Here is a 27,054-nt window from a genome sequence, read left to right as displayed (position 1 = left end):
ATAAGTGATTTAAAATAATTGCTACTCAACAAAGTAGTTTATGAGTATAATGAGTCTTGTTCAATGTCACCTCTTTCATCATTCCAGATTGCTGTTATTTTAGGAATAAAAGTAGATTCCATTCTTAGTTGCCCCCAATGTGTTCATTAGATGAAATCATAACCATTTCTGAGGGAAAGTCATTTCAAAGTATTTGCCTCACGTTAGTTCAATTGACATACTTTTCCAAGAGAATTATTGTAAATGGATATCATTGTGTCCAGCAGGGAAAATATGTGTTACAATATTTTCAATTTGTTTCAAAGGTATTTATTTCAGATACCTTTTCCTTCCTACTCACAATGTCTCTGATGCTATCAGTAGAATTAAGTGATTTATTTATTCACAGTGAAATTAAAAATACAATATTAAAAAATAATATTTTTAGCTGCATAATTAATCTCCTATGAAGCCTTCTTCAACTCTATCAATAAACTTGATTTTTTGTTTATTATTTTTAAGCACAAAGGTACTCTCCTTGACCAAATTCTGGTTAAGTATGTTTGAGCTCTAGACTTAGTTTTAAAGTTGGCTAATAAATCTGTGCATTCGGAAAAATAATTTCATAAATTCTTTCCCTCTCCACACATTACTAGATTTGGCCCCAAACTATTTGAGAATTCAAGTCCACCCTTTTTAATGTGATCACAGATGCCTTAAAATGCCTGCCTGATACAGTTCAGTGGTATAGGAGAACCTATTGTTTTTCCCAGCCCAACTCTGATGCTAGGCATAAGTCCTGAACATCAGACAAGTTATTTGGAAACTCTGCTTTTCTGTACTTTTAACCTGTAAATCTCTTTAATATTCAGAAGGATCTTCTCAAATAGCAAGAGCTTTTCTTTTTGAAATACAAACACCAAAGAAGGCAGCTCTTATTCTTCGAGCCCTGTAGAGATTTTGTTTTCAAACATGCTGATATTGTTTCCACCATAAAGATGAAGGCAGAAAACTTTCTCTTGACATGATTTTGAATTTTTTCTAAAATTGATCTTTTCAATGGGAATTCTATGTCTCTGCATGTGTTCTTCAATTTTCTTCTTATATATTTTGTGTTGCATTGAAACATTAAAAACAATTCAGTTTTGTGATTAGCAGTTCTTTGAAGTTTTGTTGTTGTTATTAATCACACTAGTAATTATTATGGCTCAGGACCAGGAAGGCAGCCTGTTGATTTCAGTAAGGTATGATATTATATACAGTGTAAACTGTTTCTCTTCTCCATAACTTTCACAATAGCTTCCATTTCCCACTCTTCGTAATCTTCTGAAATACTAGCTACTTCATTGAAGTATTTGGAGGCTGGTAAGGAAAATGTCTCCAACTTTGAAACACACACATACACACACACACACACACACACACACACACACACAGACACTGGCTTCAGAAGGAATTCCTCCTTAAAAAAAAATCACAAATTATAAAGGAAAAGATAAAGAAACAAAAGTGGCTTTCCTTATCATGTTCTTTATACTTATTTGTACTTTCTGTGTTTTCTTCTTTTTCTCTTTTTGTTCACTGAATTCAAAGAATGGAGGAAAATATTTTTTAAAAATTCTCTATAGTGCATCATAGATTTGATTATGGTTTTCTAATAGACATCATCCTCATTAAATTTTGAAGTAACTGTCAGGTTAGAAAATTAATTAACATTGACAGTTTTTTAAACTTCAAGAGTATTCTACAAGAGTATTATTAGTTTCTTGTGGAATTTACTTAATGAGTAAGTCATTGCTAAGACCATTCTATAATCTTCATGAGTAAGTTTTCACCAGGAAACTCTTGAACAAAACAACTTCCATGAAAGAAGAAATAACCTTCTCTTAGCTGTAAGTTTTTTTTTTTTCCTCTTGGTTTGCTTGTTTCCTAGTTAACTGGGCTTATTTTGTTACTGTCGTTGTTTATCCATTTGTTTGTTATGACCCTTTTGTCAGAGAGGTTTTGTTTTACATTTATCCTCACCAAATGAAGCCTATAACATTTACTGTTTCAATGTCATTTGCTAGCAGGACCTAGCAAACAAATATCAAACATCTTGATAAATCTCTCATCTCCCTACTGAAGAAAAAAATCTTATTTTATTCTTTACATGATATTTGGCACAAAGGAGTTGGCCAGTCAAAATGGCATTAAAGCTCATAGAAATGATCATTTCAACCACAAAGTCACACTAAAGAAAGCATGAGGACTAAAACTTGAAAAGAAAATTGGAGTAAACTGGACTATAATTAGGAAAGGCTTTCTAGTGTAATGACAGAAACCATATTGAAAACCAGAGTGGTACAAACTCAATCCCATAGATAAGAATGTCTTCCCTTTTAGTAGTGACTCACAACAATAATTACTCATTTTGAGGACTGTATTGAGAAATACAAATGATGTGCACTGTGTATAGTCGTTAAATGAGTTGCGTAGCTGGACCTGTTTCAAATCCAACCTGGGCAGGAAAACTCTAGGAAAATCATCTCTCCAATTAACCACCCAAAAGTCAGACGTAGAGATGTGCCTCAAGTGATAGAGCACTACTAGCCGAGGGCACAAAAGCTCAGGATTGGTGCTTGGTCTTGAGTTCAAGATGCAATACTGTTATCAAAAATTAAAAAAAAATAACAAAAAATGAATTTGATAATCTAGTCTAGCCTGTACTATATTCAGATCTTTCTGATCACACTAAAAATGTTTTAAGTAGACAATTACACCTGAAAAATTGTGGATAAAAAGTTATATTAAAAGTTATATATTTAAGGGGCTGGGGATATGGCCTAGTGGCAAGAGTGCTTGCCTTGTATACATGAGGCCCTGGGTTCGATTCCCCAGCACCACATATACAGAAAACGGCCAGAAGTGGCATTGTGGCTCAACTGATAGAGTGCTAGCCTTGAGCAAAAAGAAGCCAGGGACAGTGCTCAGGCCCTGAGTTCAAGGCCCAGGACTGGCCAAAAAAAAAAAAGTTATAGACTTAAAAGTTTATATATTAAAAGTTATAGAAAAACTTTATATTAGTAGGGAATTAATGAAAGGAACTAGTGCTCTAGTCACGACTAATGTGTAGATTCATTGTCAGAGAGAAGTAAATTCTATTAAACATGCATTACCACACAGATCGCCTTCGTCAGACCCATCAGGACAATCCCTCCACCCATTGCAAAGTTTTTCAGGCTGGAGGCAGACTGAAGTATCATTAGCACAAGGGTACTTGGGTGGGCCACACAAGAAACTGTCACAGTCTTCTTCATCTGATTGATCTTCACAATCGATATCCCCGTCACAGACCCATGCTTTGTTGATGCATCTCCCTGAAGGGAATAGAAACAGCAGGCATTCCAGTTTTGTAATCAGGTCACTCGTAATGAGTGGCCATTATTGTCTTCACTCAGAGGCAGAATTACTTGCCATTAGCAAGAAATCTATTTGCTGATACTTTGACAGTGTATTTTCAGGATAGCATTTGAATACTACTTGCCATGGTTGTTAAAATGTTCTTAATGTATAAGCCCTGCTATTTAATTTAGTTTTAAGTTATCCTATAAACTATTAAGAAAAAAAAGATTCTGTGAATAATGGGAAGTTTATAATACTTTCACAATAATCTTTAAATGTACCTTTTTACATTGTCATTTCTCATAGCTCTGTAGTTAGAAATTCTGTTTATGATTGTCAGAATCCTAAAGGGAGGGGAATTATTTATTTTAGAAAAACCTGCCCTTCTATTTATGTATATAACCTTGATCTTTTCCACCATATATACTTACATAAGCCTTCAAAAAAAAATCCTAAACAGATGGGCATTGGTGATTTAGCCCTATAATGAAAATTATTCAAAAGGCCCATGCTGACATTTGGATGATCACACTCTGAGGCTAGATCAGGGAGAATCTTCAAAAGTTCATCTCAGAGGAAATATAACAACAAACAAAAATCCTCCCTTGATGAAGCAGTAGCTCCATTAGTAAACTGCTAGCTGAGTAAGCAGAGTAAAGGACAAGTCTATCCTCTCAAAGCTGGTACTAGGAAACAAAACAAAACAACACAGGCAAAAAAAATCGGAAGCTAAAAATGGTTATGTTAATCAATGCTTTGGTAGCTAACATATATAGAGACTGAATTTGTAGAAGTACTTTCATTTCATTGCTCTAAAGATAAAATGAAATGGTTATTGTTTGTGACAATGTTTCAAAAGTAAGTAACATGAGACACAGAAAACACTGCCCTTCTTTTTTCTACTTAAATCTTCTTTTTTCACCTCAAATTGTTTTCAGTTTAATGTGTTTTCGACATTGTTTTCATTTTTATTCTTGTAAACTAGCTTTTTTTAAAGTCAGAATTGTTAAAGCAAAATGTGTAATTTTAAAACTAAGGAAAGTTATTAGTAGCTAAATTTGTACCAGTATGCAATAAAATATGTAAGTAAAATAAAAATAAACCATACTAGATTATATTTTCTAAAAGTTATTTTACATCTAAAAAGCCTTTGTAAACTTAAAAAATTAGTTAAGTGATTGAACATAAAATATTACATGAACAAATATTACAGATTTCTTTGAAAAAAAAAACTTTCCTTCATCTTTATCATGCAGAATCCCAATGGGGTTAGTAGTACTGAAGTATGTCACAGAAATTATAAATAACAAATGAGAATGTCTCAAAATTTTGAATCATCACATAACTATATTTAAATATCCAAATAAATCACTTTCTGTATAGAAATTTTTCCTCAGAAAAGGAAAGAAATATTACATGATAGATATTAAGTAGAATTCTACATATTTTCTGGTTTATTCACAATGTTGCTTTCATCTTGATAACTAAATATACACAACTCTATTATAGTAATTGTAGGTTTCTCTTTGAACAAACAAAATAAGTACAGCCAAGTAGCCACAGAAATAGAATATGAAAACTAACAAAAAGTCACATGCTGATATAATGCCAGCACAACCATGTACATATACACTCCAGATATAAGTACTGTTTTGTTTTGCATTGCCTTAAATGTATAATTTAGGTTAAATACCAATATAAAGTCAGCCATTCTAAGAAAATTAAGTGCTCTTAATATCAGGAAAATATTTTTGCTTCCTCAAATAAATTCATATTGCTTTTCTTTTCAACTTGAAAGGTAGATTGTCTTGTGCTAGGTATGGTGGCACATACCTGTAATCCAATTATCTTAGGAGATACAGGCAGAAATCTCATGGCCAGTGACCAGACAAATAAAAGCGTGAGACCTGGAAACATACTGAAGACAAAAGGCCTATCTATGCACATCTTTCAAGAGGAACAGCCACAGTGACTTTACTATCTAGTATCAACACCGAACCAATAACATATCTTTGTAAACTGCTTCACTCACTTTATACTGATTTTATATAAATAAAAATATAGTATGTGCTAACATAGGACAATGTCTGAGATAAATTGACAATTAATGTAAAGAATATGAGTGCTAAAGAGTAATATGTTGTTCTTTTTTTTGAGAACATTCAATGATTTATTCAATGTATTTATAAAGAGTTTTTAAATACTTGTTCTTGATGGTAGTCTTTTAAAAAATCCCATTACTAATTTTCTTTTTCATTTAGGATTACATACATATTTATTGCTCTAACAAGGTTTGCGTTCAGCACATTTAGTATATATTTATCAAATGTAATGTGCTTGACTAGCTACTGGGGAATGTGGATGATGAAAAAAGATCTTCTGGGACCTTAAGTATACAAGTGACACAAGTTCTACTATTGCACATTAAAAAAAGAAAAGGGGGGCTGGGGATATGGCCTAGTGGCAAGAGTGCTTGCCTCGTATACATGAGGCCCTGGGTTCAATTCCCCAGCACCACATGCACAGAAAATGGCCAGAAGTGGCACTGTGGCTCAAGTGGCAGAGTGCTAGCCTTGAGAAAAAGAAGCCAGGGACAGTGCTCAGGCCGAGTCCAAGCCCCAGGACTGGCCAAAAGAAAAAAGAAAAGAAAAGGATAAACCCATATGATCACTATAGAGCAGTGTGAAATTTCTAAAAATGTAGACAATAAGTAAAAAGAACTGAAAAAATGAGAACAGCAAAATTTCAGTAGCATGATGATTGTTCATGTGATATATGTGATATATCAGGGAACAAAGCTTGGATGTGAATTGGGTCTTTCTTACTTGGTCCCTGTTCCATTTCTGACTGAATCTCAGAAAATCATATTTTATGTATTCATTCTTAAATTCTGGGCTAAATGTTATTTTCTCAATAATATAGCAAATATACAAATTATCATCAAAACCACATTCACACAACTATTAGACTGAATTTTAAAGATGACTTTTAAGGATAATTTTGAAAATTTGCAGTGCTGGCCTTATTTTCTGAATCTCAGATACACAAAGGATGCAGCTCCAAACAAAAGGCACAAAGTCAGGAAAGGGCTGGAGCTGTTTCCAGAGCAATGATGAGAGATTGTGAGGACAGAGATCATGAAGGATGGATTTCAAATTCAAGAAGTATGTTTTAATCTCCAGACAGTGGAGATTGTTTATAACATGCAGACCATCTTCTTGTCACAAAACAAAGCACATGCTCATCTGCAACCTGAGAAGAAAACAAATTGTGTGTAGAAAAGATTAAAGTTAATGTTTGTTAAGAAAAAAAAAAAAAGCAGGAAACATAGAAGTCCAACAAGATGGTTCAAGTTTAGATGTAGCCCATGGGTCTAGAACTTGAAGAATAACCACATGTACAAAGAGTGAAAAATGGTTGTTCTTTTTTGCCTAAAATTTGTGCATTTAGTGAACTGAAGATAAAAAAGAAACAGTTAAAACAAAGAATTGTTGATTTCAGAGAGAAAATAGAATGCTTATAAAAGCATTGTTATAAATACTGTGGAAGTATTTCTTAAATTAAACCAATAGAAATTTATAAATCATTGCCTAAAGGTAATGACTGAACTTCAGGAAATAGAAGAGATTATGATAGAGATCCTGAACAGGAGTAAAAAGGAACAAAACAAAGAAATTCAGGGGGAAATAAAATAATCCAAAATGGTTGGCCTATACTCTGTGCTCAACGAATATTTGAAAAATTAAATATAAAGAATAGAGAGACTAAAATGACAGGGGAAAACAAAACACAAATCTAAACGTTAAATGGGAGGGAGAGGCAATGTATTATGAGAGTGCATCCCTTCCTCTGAAGAAAACGCTTGTCACTTGATCCACGATTTCAGAAGAGCTATGCCCCTCTTCTTCCTCCATTCACTAATAATCATTTTAGTTACTTTGCTCAAATGAACTAAAACAAAATGTCTACAGAAAGTCCATGTTTGTCTCTTAATAATGTTTTTAACAGTTTTATATTAATTTTCACACTTAGACTAAATAAAATGGAAGAGTATGGAGAAAGCTTAAGTATACAAAAAACCAAGTGAAGGAAACCAATATGAAAAGTTCATACACACTATTATTCTAGTACTATGAGGCTCATTTGAGAAGACACAAAACTATATATACAACAAAAAGGCTGTTGATTGACAGAAACAAAGGGGAAGGTGAAGATGAACAAGGAACCAACAGGTTATTAAAGCATCAAGGCTGTTGGGCCTGGGTGGGTACACGTTGTTCTATATTTTCCACTATTCAGAGGATACTGAACACCAGGAGTAAATCCCAGCATAAAATACAGCTTGTGCATAAAATGACATGCTCTTGTACATTACCTGATAGTGAGAAATGTGCCATTTTTGTGCAGAATACTCATAGTGAGTAAGTGGGCATAGGAGGTGGCAGTGGGTATATAACAACCTTACGCTTGCTATTTATTTTTTCTGTTATCTAGAAACTGCTAAAAAAGAAAAAAATAAGAAAGTCTAGCAGTGCTTATATACTGATATTCGTCACAAACGTTTTACTATACAGCCTTTACAGTTTTACTCAGTTCTCAAATGAAATGTTTGTGTTGTAATTTACTAATTAGTGCATTAGGGTGGAGCATGATGTTAGTTCCAATATGCATTATATTAGTTCATTGTCTCCTGGCTGGAGACACTACTTGAGACAATGGTTTGAAGGGAAGAACAATTTGGCTCTTGGCTTCACTTTTCAGTCCACAGTCCTTGGATCTTGTGAATCTGCACTCACTGTGCAGCAGACCATCATGAAGGCAGAAAAATGTGACACAGCATGCTCACCTTATGACAGACATGAGCAGAAAGAATGCCTGTAATGTGGGATTTCTTTTTTTCTCATTTTTCCCCCAGAGTTCTGGGTCTGTGGGATATTCATTGTAGGTCATCTTCCCTGTTAATCCTGTCTGGAAACCTCTCATAAACAAAGTCTAGTGTATTTTAGTAAACTCCTAGGCCTTTCTCCTCTCAGCCAGGTAGAAAAATCAACACTGTGGACATTTGTTTTAAATCTTGAGTTTTATACACATAAAATGGTGTGTGTGTGTGTGTGTGTGTGTGTGTGTGTGTGGCCACTATCACATGGATTTTTAACTCAAGAATTTTAGCTTAAGGGTGGTGGCCTACCTCTTGAGCCACACCTCCATTTCTAGATCTTTATTGGTTAATTGGAAATACGAATCTCAAGGATTTTTGCTACCTAAACTGGCTTCAATCTGAGATTTTTCAAATCTCAGCTTCCTTTATAGCTAAAATTACCTGCTGGAGCCACTAGCACCAGAAAAGTAAGTGATTTTTGTATTTTAAAATTTGAAAGACTTATTTGGAACCTAAGGTGTAGTTAGGCTTAGCTTTACTTGTTTGTTTGTTTGTTTTTGGACCATGTTTGAATTCAGAACCTTTTATTTGCTGAGCTGGCCCTTTACAATTTGTCTGTGCCTCTAGCACTTTTGCATTAGTTATTTTTGAGATAGGGTCAGTGCTGGCCTAGACCATAATGTTACTATTTACATACTGTTTACATTGAGAGCTGAGATTACAGACAGACAGCATCATACCAAATTTCTATATTGAAATGTAAGTCTTGGGAAACATTTCCTCAGATTGGCCTTGAACTTTGATCCTCCCAAATGAAGAGCCAGACTAAAGCCATTATGAAGTCAGGCCCCACTTTACTACGTGAACCTGAGGTAAGCAGGCCCTGTGAGCAAACCCAGGCCACCAATTATCCTGGCTAGCAGAACGAGCTTATTAGGGCCCAGCTAGTCAGGAAACTCCCTGCTTAACTCTAACCGCCTGGGAATGCTTAACTCTAATCACCCTGGAATGTCTGTAGCCCTGAGAACACCTGATTGCTGTAACTTTGGTTTTTTGCCTTTATAAGCCCTGTGAAATCTCAGCTCGGGGCCTTCCTCCTAGCCTCCGCTATGTCGGTGGGTAGGAGGAGGCCCGATCTGCAGCTCGCCTGAATAAAGCCTTGCTTTTGCCTTTTGGAACGTCTGGCTCTCGGTGGTCTTCTTGGTGGTCTTCTCGCGACTTGGGCATAACACCAATCAGGCTTCTGCTTAGACGATTACTCCTGGGATTCACTGTACCTGGCTTAGATTTGAAATTATTTTGTCTGTTTGCTATGGATTTAAGAATAGCTGTATATGTATTGATTTTACATATATATGGTGTATACATATCAATAATCTATGTTTACATACATATTTACATATGATATATACATATATATGATATATACATATATCATATGTGTTTACTATTTCCATTTTTTAGGCTTATTTTTCTCTTTGATGATCCCAGTGTTCTTATTTCAAACTCATTTCTAATTCAGGTTAATTTAATCGTAAGTAATATATTTTGTAATATGATTTAATGGGATGATTTTCCTAGAGATGGTTTTCCTTGTATATTTTAGAAGTTTTATTTGCAATTATCATGGATAAGTGGCTTCATTTTTCTCTCCATCTGTTTACTTATCCCTATCTATATGTGTCACTGTTTCCACTTCAGTCCACCTCATTATTTTCTGAGCTCTGGATTCAGAAATTGATATTTGTCTGTTGTTTTGTTTTGTTTTGCTTCCCAATACTGGGCTTTGAACTTAAATTGTTGATCTTTCAAGGAAGGACTTCAGCCACATCCCTCAATATTTTTGCACTGAGTTTGTTTCTAGGATAGTATTTCTAGATATTTTAAACCCGGCTCTCCTCAAGTAGAGATCCTCCTCCCTCACTGCCCAAGAAGGAGGAAACACAGGAATACCTATCATCTTGATCTTGTCTGCGAAATAGGGCCATTATCTTCTATTCTACATCTCCTGGAGACATAATATTCTTGCTTCCACTTCTGCTGTGGATGGGTGTAGGGAGTCAACAGCGAAGTTCATCCTGACTTCTGGCTATGTTGTTCTCAAGGACGTGCAAGGACATGGCTTACTCAATGGAGGGAGCCAACAGCAAAGTTCATCCTAACCTCTGGCTATGTTATCTCAAGGGCATGCAAGGTCATGGCTTAGGGAGCTGACAGCAAAGTTCAACCTGACCTCTGGCTATCCTGTTATCTTAAGGAGTGCAAGATCATGACTTACTTGAAGGATAGCACTAATCAGAGATGTTTTATTATGTCCACAAGAGTCTGTTTTATGTTAGCCATTCAACCTTATCTTGTTTTACTGCCTTTTGTTATTTACCAACTTCAGGGCCTTCTTGTTTTCTTAAACTTTAGTTAATCCTGTACCATTCCCTGGTTCCTAAACTGTATATAAGCTGGAAGTTAAGAATAAACGGGGCTGCAGTCTTGAGCTACAGTCTTGAGCTGCAGACCTCCTGGACTGCATCTTTTGTCTTTTGTCTTTTGTCTCTTGTCTTGTATCTTTCTTTTTCTTTAATCCTCGCCCCCTCAATCAGGATTCCCTTTAGCTACTGGCTGGCTCCAGCCGAAGGAATTACTTGTGAGCACCACCAAACCTAGTATTGAGGTGCCAGACTTTGAAGTCAGGCCCCACCACGTGAACCCCATTTTAGAATCGAACCCTGAGCCAATCAGATTTGTACCTGTGTTCTAATCTTGCTTGCACAGATGATTGTTGTAACCTTGTTCTTTGCCTTTATAAGCCCTGTGTAATCACAGCTTGGGGCTTCCTCCTAACCTCCGCTGTGTCAGTGGGTAGGACGAGGCCCGATTTGGCAGCTCGTTAAATAAAACCTTGCCTTGCTTTTACGTTTCAGAGTGTCTGCATCTCGGTGTTCTTCTTGGGGGTGGTCTTGGGACTTGGCACAACAGTATAAGCTATTTTCTCTAGGTTTCTGCTACAAAGCATTTTTTTTTCACATTGGATCTCTAATTCAGACACTAGTTATCTTGGCTGAATCACCATGACCAAATCCTCTTATCTCTTTAAACACATAACTCAAGTTAACTATTCCAGGAAGTTCCCACCACCACAGTGCTTGAGCTTACAGATATTCTCAGTTCAAAAGTACATAGATGTCTTTTCAAGTTTCTAGTCTCTATTGGAGAACCTGGCTTCAGTCCCCAGCTTCATGTGTGTGATATTTAATTCACCTTAACCTTAAGCTACAAGAATGTGTTCATTTCTGCTAAACTCCATATCCAAACCCAACCAGGCATCACTCAGCCAAACATTTAATATATGTTATTTTTTTCTTCAGATATATATTTAGTTTTTAATAAGTCAATTAACTCCCTATTTCTCATTTCTTTGTACTATTTCTATCTGCAAAGACAGGGTTCAAATTATGAACTTGAAGTCTCAACTCAACATGAATTCCCTTTAAATTTCTTCTTAAAGATGTTTTAGTGACAACAGGGGCTAAACCATAGAGAAGATAAAAGAAAAAAAATATTTTCACATACTACATTAAAAATAACAATGGTGATAAACTCCTTGTTTCCATGCCTTGCAGTTCATTTTGCTTGGCATCATCTTATGTCATCATATGTACATAGCTATTGAGCTATTGTGATTATGTGCTAGGACTACTCTACACATTTGATTTTGGTACCCTGGGTATTCTATATATGTTTGTCTGAATTAGGGAAGGGAAGGGCAACATCAAAATGGTGACACAAGGGTAAAATAGGAACCAGTGCAACAAAAATACTTATGTAGAGTTGAAGTAAACCCTGAAGGGGGGAATGAAGAGTAGAGTGCCCCATTTTCAGGCAGCCCCCGTTATGAGCAAACCCAGGGCAAGCTTATTAGGGCCCAGCCGGGCAAGAACTCTAATTGCCTGGGAATGCTTGACTCTAACCGGCCCTAGAATGCCTCGAGCCCTGAGCCAATCAGATTTGTACCCGTAAAATTGCTTGCTTGAACACTTGATTGTTGTAACTTTGTGTTTTGCCTTTATAAGCTCTGTGTAATCACAGCTTGGGGCTTCCTCCTAACCTCCACTGTGTGACGAGGCCCGAGTTGCAGCTCGCTCGAATAAAGCCTTGCCTTGCTTTTGCATTTCGGAACATCTGAGTCTCGGTGGCCTTCTTGGTGGTCGTTTCGCGACTTGGCATAACAAACCCCATTTTTGAGGAAGTAGCCATTTTGCTGACTATTTAAACTATGAGTAACCCAGTCCACCAATTATCCTGGCTAGCAGAACAAGCTTATTAGGGCCCAGCCGGTCAGGAAACTGCCTGCTTAACTCTAACCACCTGGGAATGCTTAACTCTAAGCATCCCAGAATGTCTCTAGCCCTGAGCCAATCAGATTTATACGAGTATCCTAATCTTCCTTGAACACCTGATTGCTGTAACTTTGTGGTTTTTTGCCTTTATAATCCCTGTGAAATTTCAGCTTGGGGCCTTCCTCCTAACCTTCGCATGGAAGTGTAGGACAAGGCTCGAGCTGCAGCCTGCCTGAATAAAGCCTTCCTTTTGCATTTCGGAACCTCTGGCTCTTGGTGGTCTTCTTGGTTGTCTCGCGACGTGGGCATAACAGTACACTGTGTGATGGCACTCTAATTATTAAGTAGTTATCATAATGACAGGTAATGCCTTGTTTCTAATTTTTGCTATGAAAAAAATGCTTCTCTGAATATCTTTGTGCATATAGAACTTGTCTTTGTTCTTCACATGAGTTTCTAGAAGTGGGAAAACAGGGTCAAGTTTTCTTCTCAGCTCCCGGGAGGGAGCTATTTTCTCCATAACTTGGACATTTTTTTGTAAATTAAACGAGTTTTTTTCATCTTCCAATCTAAAGTATATATTCCTGAGTTACCTTTATACATGAGGTAAGTTTGAAATTTCCTCCCTTGGGCTTTCATTGAAAATATAAGCACAATATTAGCTCTATGGTGTGAGAGAATAGTTATGGTAGAATACAGTTCCTGGGAAAAGACAGGTTCTTTGACATTAGAAGTTCTTGAAGGTTCTTGGGTTGTATTTATTTTATTTGGCTCTCATGATTTTCTCATGATAGGGGTTAAAAAAAAGAACCCTATTAATATTCCTACACTTGAACATTAACGGATGGAAAATTATGCATAAAGAAAAGCCACGGTAATCATCAAAAGTTAATTTATTACCTTGGAAACTACTACCTGTTGAAGCCAGCATTTGAAAGATATTTGTAATCAAACATGAACTTTGAATTGAATGCCATGAATAGTTTAAAGTTCTTTTCTCTTGTAAACCTGAGAATTTAATTAAAGTATATGAGAAGCTATAAAAAGGATCATGGATGTATACTTACTTTAGAGTTGGTATCTGTGGTTTATTTCAGCCACCAATATTTATCAAAATATGTGTTCAGTATGAATCTGTACTTGTACTTTAGAATTCTTCTAAACTTTGATACATTGTGAGTTACAAAAGTATAGACTTGGTTAAATTATTACGTTTTACATTTCTTTCCTCAAATGAAGCATCTTATTAATTACCATTTTGTTTTTATGCACAAACCTGTAGATAACTTGAGAATGATTTGATAAAGCACCCTATATCTTATTAGTAGCTTCATTAAAGATATAATCCAGCTGGGAGCCAGTGGCTCATGCCTGTAATCATAGCTACTCAAAAAGTGGAGATATGAAGATTGAGGTTCAAAGCCAGCCCAGGCAGGAATGTCTGTGAGCCACTTATGCAATTCACCACCAGAAAACTAGAAGTGATGCTGTGGTTCATGGTGGTAGAGTGCTAGCCTTGAGTTTAAGAGTTCAGGGACAGTGCTGGCCCAGGCCCAGACTTCATGAACCATGACCAATAAAGGTACAATCCAAATCTTCCCCCTCAAATAAAAATTATCTCTAAGAATCAGATTTTTCATAGATAACCAACCACTTTTATCACACTTTAGATTTTTAATTGAGTAATATTATGAACTGCCTATGAGTTCATTGTCATTGGTGAGATATAATGTGCAGCAACTGAACTTTTCTATTAATTTTCTGTATTGTAATTTTTAAATGAATTTGGTACTTATTTCCTATGTACAGGGGATTTAATCAGTATTTGCTTACATTAGAGCTGTTAGAACTTAGGTTTTCAGGAACTTCTGTTGTATATATGTACCGCCACCAGGGCTCAGACTTGGAGTTTAGCCCTGACTAAACTTGTTTACTACTGGCTGTCACTATACTTCTTAAACCATTTCTCTAGTCTAACATTTTGCTGCTTAATTGGAGATGATGTCTTTAGGATTTTCCTGCCCAAGGTGACTCAAAGCTAGATTCTCATGTCTCAGCTTCTAAAGAAGATTGAAGGATGAGCTGCCTGCCTCTGGTTATGAAGATTGTTTATTTATTTAGAAAATTATTTACTAATATGCTATTTTATTTGTTTTTTGTGCTGGCACTGGAGGGGGAACACAGCCGTTGACCTCTCCCTTATACTTGAGCCATGCCTCCAGTTCAGGCACTTCTCTGGTTAATTGCACACAAGAGTCTCTTAAATTTATCTGCACAGGACTGAGCATATATTTTCAAATAGAGGTTTCAACAAAAAATTTTATGAAAGTTGACACATTTTTTTATTTTTATGGGATACAATATATTTGTATGCATATGTACAATGATCAGAAAAGTGTATCATATCCACAATCTCAAATTTTTATTTTTTGTATTGAAAAAAATCAATATTTTGCCTAACAGCTATTTTGAATTGCATAGTTGATCATTGTCAATATTTGTTACCCTACTAGGGTGTAGAACCTTAGAAGCCATTCCTTGTGTCTACTTTTACCTTTACCCACAAATCAGTGCATATCCAAACTCTCTCCACCTTTCCCTGCTTCTGGTAAACACTGTTCACAAAGGATTTTATCATTAATTTTTCATAGAGCAATTACAGGCCGTCTTAATGATAACTTCAAACCACAGTGATTTGTAATTGTATGTTCAACTAGTTTATGCTCAAAATTGTCCCACCAGTTTATAATTTGTTTTAACATAACTTTTCAGTTTTGTGTTCCTATTTTTTGATATATTTCAAGATTCATCTTATCAGACAAATAGCAAAAGCCATATGGGGGGCTTAATTACATGCAATGAGATTTGAATTATGTTAATGTGAGTCAAACAACTGATGTTTGTATTTGCTTGTTGAAGGAAAACGTATTTTGGTAGCCAATAATTTATTTCTTTAAAAATAGCTTATGTATTCATCAATATATATTGCAAAAAGATAATTTTAAAACAGCAAATTATTATTTTTTAGGTAAAATTCTCTAAATCAAGAATTTTCATGTAACAATTGAAAAGGTCATATGATTGTAGAAAATGAGACCACAGAAGTATTTATATATGCATACATAGGCTGTCTCATATCTATTTTTAATTAAATGCTTTATTGTAAGAAATTCCTGTTTAGAAAAATAAAAAAATGCCTTTTTACATTTTTAAGTATACATGAGCCATTTGTTTCCAGTATATAATGACAACTGTGAAGGCTTTTCCTAAATTGTTTGGAAAAATGGAACTATGTCAATCACTAACAGCAAAGGGTTAAGCAATTCCAAACAATTTTATATTAAGGAGATGATTCAAGATTTTATCCAGAAATCTACTAAAGACAAACCTTTCTGTGGGTTATTTGAATTTCTCATAAAACAATGTATTACTTCACAATAGTTAATTATATTCTATTTTTTTATTATATTCTATATTTTGTTTTCACCACATCATTTGGTGGAAAGAAAAATAAGTTAGTGTTTTCCTGCCAAATAGAACTCAATATGTGCCAGAAAACAAACACATGTAGTAACACAAAATGGAAAAGTTACAAGAAAGATCTTCTATTATCTATTATAAAAAGTAATGGTGTTGTCTCAGTGACTCAAAATAAATCAGAGACTTGAATAAATCAGAGACTAAGCCTTCATCATAATAGCATCAAGCAGCAGTATAATAGAATTTATAAATTGTTGTTTTTTAAGCTTATAGAGCTCTGCTTTTCTTTTCTTTCTCTCTTTTTTTCTTTCTTTTTTTTTTGGTTGGTCATCTTCATTTATATTTTAGCATACGTTTTATATGCAGGATTAAATGCTGGTCTGCTTGAGCAAATGAATGTGGATGATTTTTTTGAATATCATTATTTTCTTTAAGTATTTGTGCAAAGGAGTTGCTATTCAATAAAACAGTTTAGGAATATAGTGTCTCTTGATCAATGTCATCTTTTTTGATATTCTGACCCACCCCTACCATCTCACAGCTTCCCTCACTTTTCTTAATTTTTAGGTTATGCATTGTTGTTTTTTTGCCATTTGATAAAGCAATTTGAATATAAAATGCAACTTCTTTTGACTGAAGTTCAAGACTGAATCCAAATTGTCTGGCTTCAAGCCTCATCTCGGTCATGCTGGCTCTGTGAAGTTGCACAAATTAAGAACTTGTTTAAAACTTCTCTGTGCCCCATGAGTTCAGGAAGAGATCATTCATAGAATTCCGTTGGACTCATAATACTACTAAATAGATTTTCTTTAGCACTGTTACACATATAGTGTGAGAAAATTTACAAGTTAAACATCTTTTTTTCAACATGTCATACAAATTGATGGAGAAACTAAGGGATTTTCAGTTGAGATGTCCACAAAGAAGGTGCAGACAGTGTTCTTGCTTACCTGTACTCCGACAGGAGAACTTGGTTTTTTGATCACACAGCCGTATGGTCCCATTGCAGCCCTTCTCATCACTACCATCTTCACAATCTTTCTCTCCATCACAGCGCCACAAATCAGGAATGCAGTTTCCATCAGGGTTGCACTGAAACTCATTCTCATCACAACCAGCAGGAGAACGAATCTCTTAATTCGAAATGAGACAGAGGAAAAGCAAAACAGGGCACAATTTATTACCTTATATGATGATAATGTTTCCATCCTTTTCTTTATTCAGATATTACTATGGTGATAGAATGTGTTTTTGTGTTAATTAATAGCTATGAAATTCTTTAGTATCTTCAAATACATTTAGCAAACATTAGCAGTTAGAGAAAATGATTTTTTTTTTTTTGCTTTCCATTTGATTTCTGGATGTGCTAAGTAAATTAAGAAAGAGCAAGTGAGTTAACATGTCGGTATTTTATTATGATTTTAATTAGTAAGTTAAGAATGAAATCTTTAAAAGACTTTTCTTTAAGGTACATAAACAAAGTCTCACATCATACTTTTATTTGGTTGATCTATTTGATATTTCTTTGGGTAATTTATTTCAATTTAATGAGAAATAATGAAAATATAATAATGTTTTGTACTTAACAAAAAGTTTGAAGATTAACCAACGCCAAATTTGAAAACAAACAGCCCACCAACTAATGAATACTTTCTCAGAAGGTATGATTTCAATTCTGGAATCTCAACAATTACAAGAGTTTATTAAGGCATTATGCATTCAAATTATACTGGTCAATGATGCAAATAATAAGTAGCAATATTATCTCAAATTTGGTAACTAAATATATGGAGAAATTCTTCCAATAAGCTTCATTAAGAGTTATTAATACAGGGCTGGGAATATGGCCTAGTGGCAAGAGTGCTTGCCTCCTACACATGAAGCTCTCCGTTTTATTACCCAGCACCACATATGTGGAAAACGGCCAGAAGGGGCGCTGTGGCTCAGGTGACCAGAGTGCTACAGCCTTGAGCGGGAAGAAGCCAGGGACAGTGCTCAGGCCCTGAGTCCAAGGCCCTGGACTGGCCAAAAAAAAAAGTTATTAATACAAATGTAGGCATATATACACATATATAATAATACATATATATATGTGAAACATATTTGTGCTTCTGTGTGTGTCTCCAAGTATATTGCTATGTTTCATAGATGTTATAGCATGACAATTCAATGGTGTGACTGTAATTATTTTTATAGTTTATAATAATATCTAATATTATTAATCATACTAAACAAAGCATAGTAAATTTCCAAATAATCTTTTATAATGAAACTTAATGTGTATTTTTTTATGCTGATGTTATGGTTTGTTGTTATTCATTGTTATTGTTTAGCAGTATTGAGATTTGAACTCAGGGCCTGGTATTTGCCAGGCAGGCACTCTACCAGAGCCATATCTCCAGCCTTTAGCTAATTTTCAAATATAGTCTACATTTTTGCCCCAGATAACCTTGACCACAATCCTCTGATTTTTACTTTAGGATTCCAGGTATATGTCACTCCACACAGCTGAGTCAAACTTTTAATTTAACAAATTAATTTTAGAAGTTATGTTGCTGTATTAGCAATTAATCTACAGTTTGTATATGAGAGAGTTTCAACTATAAATTGGAATCAATTTGAAGCAAGTAGATGTGAGCTGCCTATTGCTTAAAGACATGGATATCTAGTGATGAATTGAGATTTACTGACTCAGTTAAGTGCAAAGGTGATAAGACTGATGTAATCAAAACAGGGGCTTAGTCATCTGAGAACTTTATTTTTGTTCACCGAGGAAATAGAGACCTGCAATTTTATTGTGAAGATTAAATTTGATATTTCCACTTGTAAGTTTGATATTTATCATTTTAAGTATAAAATATTCTTATTATTTTTGATAATAAAATGGTTCTGTTTAAGATTAAGACTTTCAAGGACATTATACATTTAGGACAAATTTTTGTTTCTCTAGATCAATAATTCTTTTAGGATAAATAAGGAAAAAAAATGTCCCAACTAAAGCAAGAAGAATGAAGTAAAAACAAAAAAGGAAAAGAAAACAGCTCACAATTTGTTATGGGACAAGTCATCAAAAGCAAATATTACTAAGAACTTCTACAATTTCATACCTGATTTGCAGAGGAAAAGTCAGGTATTGAGTAGGTTTGAAGTACACTCTGGATATATCATGGTCACAATTACACAAAACATTTGGTGAACACATAGTTAATAATTGTCTAAGTATAAAGAGGAATATACACCAATGATGATGAGACAAATCCCCAAAATTTACTTTCTGAAAACTGTCTTATACAGAAGTATGGTTTACTTCTACAGTGGTAAAGAATATGTTTAAGACCAGTTACATAAAGAAATATTGTAAAGTCAATGAGATAAATACATAACTTGGAAATGCTATGTTATTTCAGGATTTGGAAGAAGAATTTGACAAATCAATGACCAGATTAGCAGTGGCATTATCTTTGGCAAATTTCTCAACAGTTGAAATTTTATTTTATACATACATATATATATGTATATATGTATATACATATATATGGATAAATAGATAGCTACACACACCTTCTAATTTGGGTCTCTTAATCTATACTATGAGATAAAATTTTCCCCAGTGGTTTGAACTATTTAATAAAGAATAGAAAATATAAGCTATTGATTTTTGTATATTTTGTAAAAAAAAAAAAAAAAAGTTGAAGACTGGTATCTCTTATATTAAATCTACCCCTCAAGATTTTAATTTGGCCAACAAACTATTTGACCTATTTAAAATGATATATTACTGTTAAAAATCTGGATTCTTCAGTAACTTGAGAAGTAGAACAGTTCTTGGGCTATTAAACTTGAAACCTGCCAACAATGGCCTATTTTATACAAGGACAAGTTTAATTACATTAAGAGTTTTTCATTGTATGAGTGATCATCAACAAATTTTAGTTTATTTCTTCTTTTGAATGTGATATAATTTAATTTTCTTCCTCTTTCCCTTTTCTTTCATTTTCCTCCCTCCCCTCCTCTCCTCTCACCTTCCCTCCCTTTCTCCTCCCCCCTTGCTTCCTGCACAGCTTCACTTCCTCCCTCCTCTTTCCCTCTCTATCTTGCTTCTGTCCTTCAACTGGTCTTTTCTTCTATACCTTAAGTTTATTTTTTTTCCTTCATGAGAGTCTATTCTTTTGTTGAATCCATAGTACACGTTCTTCCTTGGTTGGTGGACCATAGGTAGGGTAACAGATAACTAAATATTGTTTTTTGTTTGTATTCTTTTCACACTCTATTTCTAGGAAGCCAATGGAAAGTTTTATTTGTTGCTTCAATAGTAATTGTAACTTTATTCCCTTGACAATTTTTCCCTTCATAAATACATTTATAGAAATGTATGAATAACCTGTAATTAAACATATTTTTGGTAGTTTCTTAGGAATAGAGTTCAATTTCAGTCTCTACCAAAAACAAACAAACAAACAATAGAAGCATAATAGTTCACTCCTACAATAGTAACTATGTGAGGAGTGGACTTTAAAAATAATGTAGTCCAATATGTACCATTCTTAAGGTAGTCTCTCTACACATTCACACAGTGAGACTAAAATAGGATATTCTTAGGAGAAGAAAACAAAGACACAATAGCTATGTGCCTGTGATCATATATAATAATATTCATTGAAGTGAACGCTGGGAAATGGAAACAAGATTTTCTTTTTTGTCACTGTTTTTGTTTTCTTTTGCTTTCATCTTGTTTGTCCATTCATCTGCTTTGGGGAAGGTAAGAAAAAGCATAGAAATAGTGGGACAAAGGTTGGGCAAATGCATCAGTGATACTCACTAGACACTATGTTGAAAATGAACTATACAACATGAAGATGAGAATGGGAGGGAAAAACTGGGAGAGAGCAAGCGGAAAGGGAACATTGTTCAAAAAGAAATTTATTGTTCTTTTGACATACATAACTATAATGCCTCTGAACATCACCTATCACAATAACAATACAAACACATTAAAATAAAATCAAAAGAATTACAATCTGATATGGGCAACAAACAATTGTGAGCTTGTCTTAAAATTAAAATAGCTGGGCACCAGTGGTTCAAACCTGTAATCCTAGCTATGTAGGAGATTGAGATGTGAATATCATGGTTCAAAGCCAGAGACGCTTATGTACAATTAACCACCAGAAAACTCGAAGTGGTGCTGTGAACCAAGGGGTAGAGTGCTAACTCTGAGCTGAACAGCTCAGGGACAGATCCAAGGGAGGGAGGGAGTAAGGAAGGAAGGAAGGGGTTTGCCAGAAAGGAAACCCACCACATGGTTCAGGCAGAAGGGAGTTTACTGGGGGAAAGCAAACTGCTAGCCCATACAATATGGAGATGTGGGGAGAAAGAAGGGAAGGAAGAAAGGTGGGGGGGGAAAGACAGCAAAGAGTAAGAGAGAAAATAAAGAGAGCAGGAACTGTGTTGATCTGGATTATATAGGATAAGGTGGGGGATATGGACAGGTGAATTGGAGGTGACCTTAGAGAAGGAGGAAGTAACTGCCTCCAGGTGTGCCAGTTACCTAGCTAATGAAGATACTGAGCACAGACTTAAACAGGTGGGGGACATCTGCATGGAGCCCTCCCAGGGGTGGACCTTATAAGAAGAAATAAAGGAAGAAAGGAAGAAAAAGAGGAAGGAAGGAAGGAAGGAAGGAAGGAAGGAAGGAAGGAAGGAAGGAAGGAAGGAAGGAAGGAAGGAAGGAAGGAAGGAAGGAAGGAAGGCAGGCAAAAAGAGATGAAGTGAAATAGCATGACTCAAGTGGCAAACTTCCTAGAAACATAGCCTCTAAGTTCAAACTCAGTACTGTCAAAAGACAAAAATGAACCATCTACAATACAGTATTATAGTCTAAGCCTGTAGACTGAGGAATTTCTTGTTTATGTATTACATGTATAAAACTTCTGACATTATATATAATATCCTCTGCTATTGTGCTTTTCATTTGTTTGTTGTTGTTGCTGCTGTTGTTCAACCTCTGAAGAGGAAGTCCAGAGCTTTCAATGTCTCTCAAGGCAAACTCAAAGAATACTAAGACTTAGGTATCCATGAGTTTTTTTTTTTAACCTTACATGAATATGAATATGGTAGTTTGTGCAGCATTCACATTGTTTACATTGATTGGATTAGAATCCAATCAAGACCAAAGGTAAAAAATCTGTTCTTTTTTATTTTGATTTTTAAAAGATAGAAAATAAATGAATAAGTCAAAGTGCTAATTGAGAGCATTCCATTTTATAGAAACAAATACTATTATTTTCTTTTCTAGACTATAAGTAGTAGAGATATGATTTCAACAAATGCAATTTCTCCTAGATTCTGCTTTCTTCATGATCATATTATTATTTGCTTCATGAAAGGATTTTTCTCATGTGCAGTTCTGTAATAAAAATATATCTAACTCATGTAATAATTAAGAAGGGTCAGGGAAATATTTTTATACTTAAATTATTGCTTTTCAATACATTTATTTTCTAATAAATGTTAAATTTATTTTTTCTTGGAAAATAGGGTACAAATTAGACTTTCATGGGAAGATCAGTAATCTCTAAATTACATGAGCATGTCCCAACTTCCTGGGCTTATTTCTGTAATTACATGCCACTTAAGGAAAAATAAAGAAAAAGCCAAGGAATCAGAAAAATTAGACGATGATAATCACAATCTATTTAGAACTAGAGAGTTCTAATATTTGCTCATTATCTTTTTCTGTTCATGTTTGCAGGTATAATTTTCTGTTCATGGGTCATTTCTCTGATCTGGCTTTTTGCTGGTTAATTAGCAATGGGACTTTTCTTTCCAACTGTGCTCCTGAGATCTCTCCTGCTGACTAGCTCAAATTATATACCTGATTCATTACTTTAAAATTAGGATATTGGAAGCGATGAGTCCATGATCTGCTCTTTCAATAATGTTATTGAAATATGGGAAGATCTTTTTTTAGGCACTAGAACAGACACAGAAACATGACAGAAATATTACTGCCTTACATGAGAGGAGAAGGATGTATGTCAGCATTGGATAAATGCATTAAACCACTCTAGTTTAACTAGGAAATAATACATGCCAAAAACCAAATAGATCCAAATAATGTCAAAGAATAACAGAGGCAAATTGAAAATCTCTGGATCATGAATTAGAAATGATGCAATGATGACTCTTGTTGCACTTCCATTGTGGATGGGAGTGGGCAATCTCCACTGTGATCCCTGAAGATTCCTGACTGACAAGTGATTACTGGAATACTTGTGCTTACTAAGCAAAAGAGAAAGAAGGGAAGTTGATGAACAGATGTCTGCCATGAAAGGAGCAAACATATCTTATTACAGAACATTGGTGAGACTTGATCACATAAGTTCAATGCTAAATGGTTTACATGCAGCCACGGAGACTCTCTGAAGGGAATCCTAGAAGACTTCTAAGTTATATTCTAATTGATCAGGTATGCAGTCTACAGAGAACATTTTGTGAACATTTAAGTAACAAACATGAAGAGGAGATGCCAAAGAATCTTCTGACTTGTAAGTTAGTTATATCACTGTGCATTATATTTGTTTTCTCTTTGAATAAAATAAAGAGACATATACACATGTACAAGTCGATTTCATCCATATGAAATAATTTGATACTAAAATCAAATATATACATACACAAAAATATTTACACTGTTATATTCATCTCTCCTCCTTCTCTTTCTATACTTATAAATTTAGGACACAGAATTTAGGACCTAAAGTCTTTCTTTCTCCCTCTTTATCCTTGTCTCCTTGTCTGTGTCTCTGTTTTTTATCTCTCATTCTCTCCCTCTCTCTCTCTCTCTCTCTCTCTCTCTCTCTCTCTCTCTCTCTCTCTCTCTCTCTCTCTCTCTCACACACACACACACACACACACACATTAGGGTGGGTATCAGTGTTTAGGAATGTTGACCTCTTTGGCCAAGAAATATTTTAAAGAAAGTCATAGAGTTAACCTCTTTTGAATTTTCCTGTCATAAGAAAGCATATTTTTTGTTGATAATTGTTGGTTTTCCTTTGAATTGAGAGCTACAATCCTTTGTGATGACCATTTCAATCTGTGTTTCTGGCATCTGTTGCTCCCCAGAGTCCCAGTTTCCTAGCTGCAGGGCCTGGAACACAATCTATCTGGGTAATATGACTAGTCCCCAAAGAGTGCTAAAATTATAACTATGTTTATATGTATATGCTCCTGCTGTTTTACTGTTATGTTTTTGTGTTGCTGATGCTGGTTATATTTTTAACTAATAGAATTTTATTGTGTTTTTGCCCTGGAGCTATTTAAACCAAGCATACAATTTGGGAAATATAATAAATAAATAAATGCAGAGCCCTGGAGGAAATGTGGCAACTGATAGTTGGAATTTATCCAATATTTAAATGATTTTTATGACTAAATATTTGCTGTTGGGAGACTAGTAACTATACAGGAACCAAAAGAAGATTTTCTCCTGATTTTTTTTTTTTTTTTTTTTTTTTTTTTTGGCCAGTCCTGGGCCTTGGACTCAGGGCCTAAGCACTGTCCCTGGCTTCTTCCCGCTCAAGGCTAGCACTCTGCCACTTGAGCCACAGCGCCGCTTCTGGCCGTTTTCTGTATATGTGGTGCTCGGGAATCGAACCTAGGGCCTCGTGTATCCAAGGCAGGCACTCTTGCCACTAGGCTATATCCCCAGCCCCTCTCCTGATTTCTTAAAAAAATGAAAATTAAAGTTTCTGCACACACACATACATCAAAAACACACACACACACATACACACACACACACACACACACACACACACACACACACACCTGCTAAAAGTCCCCCTAAGGAAGTAGCTAATATGGGTTCATAAATCTAATGAGTTATTGAAACTGTGACATTAGTCTAGGATAATTTTATTATATAATAGAGTATATTCCTTAACCTGCCTTTATTTTATAGTGTTTTACAGAGTAAAAAGCATTATATGATGCATGTGCACAAAGGTCCCTACAGTTCATATAGAAGCCATGTGTCTATTAGTCCCATTGTACTCCTTGACTTTTAGAGCGCTATTATATATTGTTCCTTACTACAATTGAGGCAGCTATTGATTCCAGATTTATTTTCAGGACATTTTCTCCATGGTTACTACTGAGTAGATTATCAAACAGCTATGAACAGACTGATAGCATTCAATAAAAGATTGTGGACTTTACCTCTGTGTATCCCTGCCTGAGGATATCTTTAATTTCCTCCCAAATAGCCCAGGAGGACGTTCTCACTGCTTTCTAGAAGTCTGAAAGTTAATGCCTGCCTCTTACACCTAATTATAATTGGGAAAAGCTTTGTGCTGCTAGTAGAGCACATTTGCCTGCTCTTTGCCCAATGATGTGGGACAAATTTCCAAGGGCATGCCCCTTTGGCACCATGCTCACAGCTTTGAACTTCATAAAGACAAATCTGAGCACTTCCTAAACCTTTCTTTCCCTGTTGGAATTGGAGGATTACTCAGAGGCCCAAAATTAATCTTGCAACGTTTCCTGAAACGTGAAAGCCTCTGTCTTGACCTTTTATAATTTCTGTTCAAGTGAAGGTAGACAGACAACAGAATGCTGGTATGATTGAATATTATATACTAAGGAAGAAGTGAAATAGGTGATGTTCCATAAAAACATATTTCTCTCAAAATGTTGGGTTCGAGATAAGAATCCAGTGCTCTCACAAATACCAATGCAGATCTCAAAAAAATGCTCTCAGAGAAAGGGAATTATCTGGTCTTTGTGGTATTGTGATATAATATTTAAGTGTCAAAACTGTATGACAGTAGGAAAATGCTTATTGGAAGTTCAAAGATGATCCAAAAGAAGGTTAACATAAATACTAGGAACTTCAAGAAAACAGTAGGGCTGGGAATATGGCCTAGTGGCAAGAGTGCTTGCCTCATATACATGAGGCCCTGGGTTCGTTTCCTCAGCACCACATATACAGAAAATGGCCAGAAGTGGCGCTGTGGCTCAAGTGGCAGAGTGCTAGCCTTGAGCCAAAAAGAAGCCAGGGACAGTGCTCAGGCCCTGAGTTCACAGCCTAGGACTGGCCAAAAAAAAAAAAAAAAAAATGTTACTCAAGAAAACAGGAAAATTCACATTAATAGCCAATAAAATATGGATACTCTTCAATTATGGAAGGGGAATTGATAATTTTGCAGATTACTGATGTTCTTTGTGTCTATTTTGTTACTTGGTTGATATTTTATTATTGCTGAATGTCAAAGATTCTAATTTCTTAATAATTAGCTACATTGTAAGAATAGAAAACCACAGTTTAGTGACTATGGAAATTAGTTGACTCTTGCTAGTATTATTTTTTAACAGTGACAAAATAAAGGAAGGACAATTATGAGCCACTTTATAGAAAATAACTTTGTTACCTTTTTCTTTCAGATACTAAATGTACCATTAAAAATAAATATTTCTGTTTATAGTACATTTTCATAGATATTCTTTCAGTATAGAAACTAAAGTATGGACAAATTCATTACTAATTTTCCACACAATGAAGAGGAAAATAATTGACTTCTTTCTTTTTGTTTTATTAAGGATTTTCTAAAAGTTCATTTTTATAAAATATATTTATCTTATTTCCTTTAATGTTCTCAATGAACACATTGCTTGAAGCATTATAGATTTCACCAAGCTTGCGTTGCTATTAATTGATTGAAAATTCTTGGTTGTTTCTTACACTTGATGCAAAGATTTTCATAGTATTAAGGTTTAACTTATTAAGTTTAACTGAGCTTTCAAAAGCTATTTTCTCCTGGAAGACCAAAGAGGTTTCATACGGTAAAAATCCATTAATAATTAACATTGTTTTGATATCTCAGTATAACATTTAATAAATCAATCTGTGAGAAAATAAAATTAAGCCAGACAATTTACATTTCATTGAAAATAGATACTATTCTTCTTGACAATTAGTCAGAGCTTAAAATTACA

At 34.9% G+C, this 27,054-nt stretch overlaps 1 protein-coding gene across 1 annotated transcript in view; it reads right to left on the bottom strand.

Moving 5' to 3' along the window:
• Lrp1b (LDL receptor related protein 1B) overlaps nt 1-27,054 on the bottom strand; it is a 1,711,024-nt gene that overhangs the window by 572,785 nt on the left and 1,111,185 nt on the right. Inside the window, exons 21-22 of the mRNA XM_048345540.1 lie at nt 17,007-17,189; nt 3,138-3,338 (exon numbers count right to left, since the gene is read on the bottom strand). Coding sequence (XP_048201497.1) covers nt 3,138-3,338; nt 17,007-17,189 — 384 coding nt within the window. The remainder of the gene's footprint in view (nt 1-3,137; nt 3,339-17,006; nt 17,190-27,054) is intronic.

This window comes from Perognathus longimembris, chromosome 4, assembly GCF_023159225.1.
Source record: "Perognathus longimembris pacificus isolate PPM17 chromosome 4, ASM2315922v1, whole genome shotgun sequence".
In the NCBI taxonomy this organism is placed as follows: Eukaryota; Metazoa; Chordata; class Mammalia; order Rodentia; family Heteromyidae; genus Perognathus; species Perognathus longimembris.
This window is presented reverse-complemented; position numbering and strand designations above follow the sequence as displayed.